Genomic DNA, 4,299 nt, shown 5'->3' on the forward strand with positions numbered 1-4,299 from the left:
GCTGCCCCAAATACTGCTTGCTCCTAGCTGGGGCTGGCTGTGGTGGGTCCTGGAGGCCAGTGCAGCCAGGCCGTGAAGGGCAGTGCTGGGGTGGCTGGGGGCACCGGACTCTGGGAGACCTGGGAATCCTGGGAGCCATGGGGGAGGGTAAGTCCCTCAAGGTTAGCAGGGCTTAGGGTTTTGAATCTGTGGCTGGTGGGGCCACAGGCTGGGGCCCAGGAGTCCTGGGGGGCTGATAGGGGTCATGCGGATTGGGGCTACAAGGCGGCAAGGGCTACAGGGTCTCAGGAATGCCATGAGTTCAGGCACCTGTGAAGAGAAAAAGGAACAGAGTCAACATTCCTAAGCACCCAAATAACTGGGTTTAGGCTGAGAGACAGGTGGAGGTGGGCTTGGAAGCAGTGACACCTGGGGGGTTGGGGCGGGGTCAAAAGAGCTTGAGTGGGTGGAGCTTGTGAGCCAGGGGAGGGGCCTATGGCCATGGGGTGGAGCCTGAGGAGTCAGGGTGGGGCCTGGAAGCAATAGGGTCTGGAAGTTGGGGCCAGAGGGCAGGCAGTGGAGTGGATCTGGAGAGCTGAGGAGGGGCCTGCAGTCGAGAGGTGGGATGGGGAGCAGGGGATGGGGCTTGGGGTATTGAGACCAAGAGGCCCGACAGGGGAGCATCCCGGCCCGCGAGGAGCCACCTCAGAAGAGGCCGCAGTCTTTGAGGTTCTCCTTGATGATAATGTCGGTGACAGCGTCGAAGACAAACTTGACGTTCTGTGTGTCGGTGGCACACGTCATGTGGGAATAGACCTCCTTCACGTCGCGTCTCATGTTGAGCTCGAGGAATTGCACCTTGATGTAATTGCCCGCGTCCTCATATGTGTTGGGCCCTGGCGGAGAAGGGGGAGTTCTCACTCCCGGTAGCAAATCCTCCCCGCGGCGGGAGGAGCGCAGGCCGAGATCGTGGGTTTGCGACGCCGCCTGGCGGCGGGCCGAGGTTCTCACCGTTGTAGTCCGGAAAGCAGATGCTGAGGTGCGCCTTTTTTATCTTCTCCAAGAAAACGTCCTTCTTGTTGAGGAAGAGCACGATGGACGTGGTGGCGAAGTAGCGGTGGTTGCAGATACTGTTGAATAGGTGCAGGCTCTCGTGCATACGGTTCTGAGGAGGGCAGAGGCTGTCGGGCACCGGGGACTGCGGCCGCCGCCCCCACCTGGCTGCGGCCGGCGGGCAGACCCCTGCTCTCTGGGCTCCGGGGCCTCCCTGCCCAGACAGCTCCAAGACCGTCTCCCCTTTCGCCCCCCTAAGCAGGGCAGCAGGCTGCCTCATCTCCTCCTTCAGACCGCTCTGGGTCGAATATCCTCTCTCAGATGCTCCCCGCGCCCGCAGCGCTGTCTCTGCTTTCCGCTCTCCTCCTCCCCGCTCAAACGCTCAGGCCCTGCTGGAGCACTCACCACTTCGTCGTCCTCCACAAGCACCATGTCGTAGGCGCTGAGCGCCGCGATGAAGATGATGCAGGTCACACCCTCGAAGCAGTGGATCCACTTCTTGCGTTCTGAGCGCTGCCCGCCCACATCGAACATCCTGCGGGGCCGTGGGAACCTAAGCCGGCGCATCGAGTCCCCTGGACGTGCCCACAGGCATCCCCTGGTTTCCTAATGCTGGCTGGGAGGCACCCAGATGGGAGTGGCATCCGGAGGGGCCGGGCATTTCTGCGGGCGGGTTGTCCGAGAAGGGGCAGGGTCTCTCGTAGGGATGGGACCTCTGGGATCAGACGGGGCCTCAGGCAGTGAACTTGCGGACAGGCCCCCGGAGAGCGAGAGCTGCTAGGGCGCGGGGTCGTACCGGAAGTTGAGGTCCTTGAAGGAGAACTGCGTCTCAATGATACCAGTGGTCTTGACACGCGAGCGCAGCACGTCCTGTTCAGTGGGCACGTAGCCCGGGGTTACCAGGCGCTCCAGGTCCGAGAGGTAGCTGCGGGAGATCCGGGGTGTAGGTAGGGTTGGGTGGAGGGGCGTGGCAGGGTCCCGCCCGCCCCGCGCCCGGCCTGTGCTCTCACTAGCCAGCAGAGTCGTTGAGCTGGTACTCCGAGGCGCGATCGAAACAGGCCTGGATACCCGAGTCCTTCCACAGCCGCTGGATGATGTCTGACATCTCCTTGGGCATCGTGCCCTCCTCGATGGTGTCCGCCATGTGCATCAGCTTCCGGGCATCGTCCTGGGGGTGGGGCAGGGGAGTGGTTGGTGGTGACCATGGACTTGGGCCCATCCTCGCACCTCGAGTCTCCAGAAGCCCTGTTCAGCTAGTCTCTTGGCACACCTGGCGCGCAGAGTCTCCATACTGGATATTGAGCGTGGTCATGGCGCGCACGATGGCCAAGATGGACTGTAGCGTGTTGCCATATATGATGGCAATGAACTCGAGGCACTCTTCCAGCGAGTACCCATCCTGGTGGATGATCCTGCAGCCGTGGGGAGCCGGGTCAGCGCCTCTTGGGTAGGTGGGGAAGGACAGACCTCGTGCGTGTGCCCACCCCCAGGGGCCTCGGGTAGGGCAGGGGCACTTACTTCATCTGCTTGACAATGGTACTCTTCCCGGACTCACCGGCACCTGGAATGGAAACCCTACCTCAGAGACGCGCTGACCGCTCTGCCGCCTCTATCACACCTGTTTTGCCCCCAACCCTCAAAGTCTGGTCATGATGCCCTGGCGGCAAAACGTAAACGTCAGGAGTGACAGAAGGGGGCTGACGAGGGGAATCGACAACCTAGACTGTGCTGAGGAGCCTTCAAGAGCCTGGTATTTTCAGTTTTATTATTCTGAGGACAAAAATAAAGAAACCTGGAGCTCCACCTTGTGGAAGATTCTGGTACTGCATGCATGGGATTATTTGAGCCAGGTCAACCCCTGCTTTTCACCTGTGGTGGGAGGAAGTGTCTCCAAGAGGCTCAGAGGGAATTAGCACCTTTTGCTGGGGGAGAGGACAGAGCTAACAGCCCCTCTGAGCCTGTTCTCATGCGGGTGTTGGGCACAGTTAATGGGATTTCTGGCTTAGCCTCTCTCTCTTCCCTGGGGTACTCTGGCTTGGTCCCTCTGCCCACATCCAGCTGTCTGACTGGACCCTGGAGAGCCTGGGTAGAGCCTGCACTGCCCTCTCAAAGCAGCTCCTTCTTCCCTTGGGGGGAGGAAGTGGCCTTGGGGTACTAGATCAGCCCCATCTCCCCTCACTACCCATGGGACCAAGGACATGGCTTTACCTATTCCCGGCTGGGCCTTAGTACCCCCTACCCCCTTTAACTGTCTGCAGGTCTGTCAACAATAAAGCTCTGGAAAGTGAGGGTCATTGTCTGTGGATCTGGGTGGTCCTAGAGGCTGCCCACTCTCAGGAGGACTGTGACCTTCTCCTTCCCAAGGGAGCAGCCTTGTTGTGGGGCTCCCAAGGAGGCCCCTGGTTTCTGAGCCCTGCCCAGCAGGCCCATCAAGCCAAAGCCTGGTGTTTGAGGGAGCACAGCCAGGGCAAAACTAGGCCTTGTACACACATCTCTACAAGAGTGAGATTGGCACACACTTCTTGGGAGGGGAGGTTGCCTGAGGCTTGGCCCTCTGGAGAGGGGTTCTGTGGGATATCCAGCCTTAGGGAGCCAAGGCATCACTTGTCAAGGCTTGGCCAGGGCTTGCTTGGCCAGGGCTCCCACTCTGTTTCCTGCCAGGTTGCAGGCTCATTCTGTTTCCCAAGTCACACCTACTTCACAGAAGGGCCACCTGCCTGCCCCTGGGCCTCTGACTAGTAGCAGTGGCCTCAACGCAGCCCACACCCTTACCCAGAAGCAGCAGTTTCACGGTTCGAGCATCCTTCTCGGCATCTTCTTTCAGCTTCTTTTCCAGCTCCCTTGAGTGCTTCTCCTCAGCGCTGGCCCCAGCCCCCATGGTCCCGGCAGGAGGTGAAGGAACAGGGTGGTCAGTTGGCTCTTCTGGATGAAGGGGATCCCCAGAGCCAGGCTCAGGCCAGCCTCTGGCCTCCCCAGACACCCTTCTGACCTCAGAACTGGCAATCAACTGGCTGTCCACAGACCTGTACAGGCCCTGTTGGGGCTGCTTAGTAGGATTTGGGGGTTGTTGGTACCCAAGAGCCAATCAGAGACAAGGACAGGTGAATCCAGCTCAGCCCCCAGCCGCCCTAATCAGGCTGGCATGGCCCCAATCCCTCAACTGCTGACTCCGCACCCCCTGTACGCTGCTCCCCAAACCCTCTGGGAGAGACCCTGGAGGTAGTCCAGCCCTGCTCCAGAGCAGGGAGACATGTTCCATAGGATCCA

General features: G+C 60.3%; 1 protein-coding gene across 1 annotated transcript; it reads right to left on the reverse strand.

Moving 5' to 3' along the window:
* Positions 1–228: 228 nt before the first annotated feature.
* On the reverse strand, positions 229–3,910 carry GNAT1 (G protein subunit alpha transducin 1; the record flags this gene model as incomplete). The annotated part of the gene is made up of 9 exons (XM_081246231.1): positions 229–309; positions 684–875; positions 991–1,144; positions 1,438–1,567; positions 1,829–1,957; positions 2,043–2,200; positions 2,303–2,444; positions 2,551–2,593; positions 3,805–3,910. 8 exons carry the CDS (start codon positions 3,908–3,910, stop codon positions 685–687), a joined length of 1,053 nt encoding a protein of 350 aa, XP_081102357.1. The 3' UTR covers positions 229–309; position 684.
* Between the last annotated feature and the right edge of the window lie 389 nt (positions 3,911–4,299).

The sequence above is a fragment of the Mesoplodon bidens genome, assembly GCF_964165515.1.
Source record: "Mesoplodon bidens genome assembly, chromosome: 10".
NCBI classification, from domain to species: Eukaryota; Metazoa; Chordata; class Mammalia; order Artiodactyla; family Ziphiidae; genus Mesoplodon; species Mesoplodon bidens.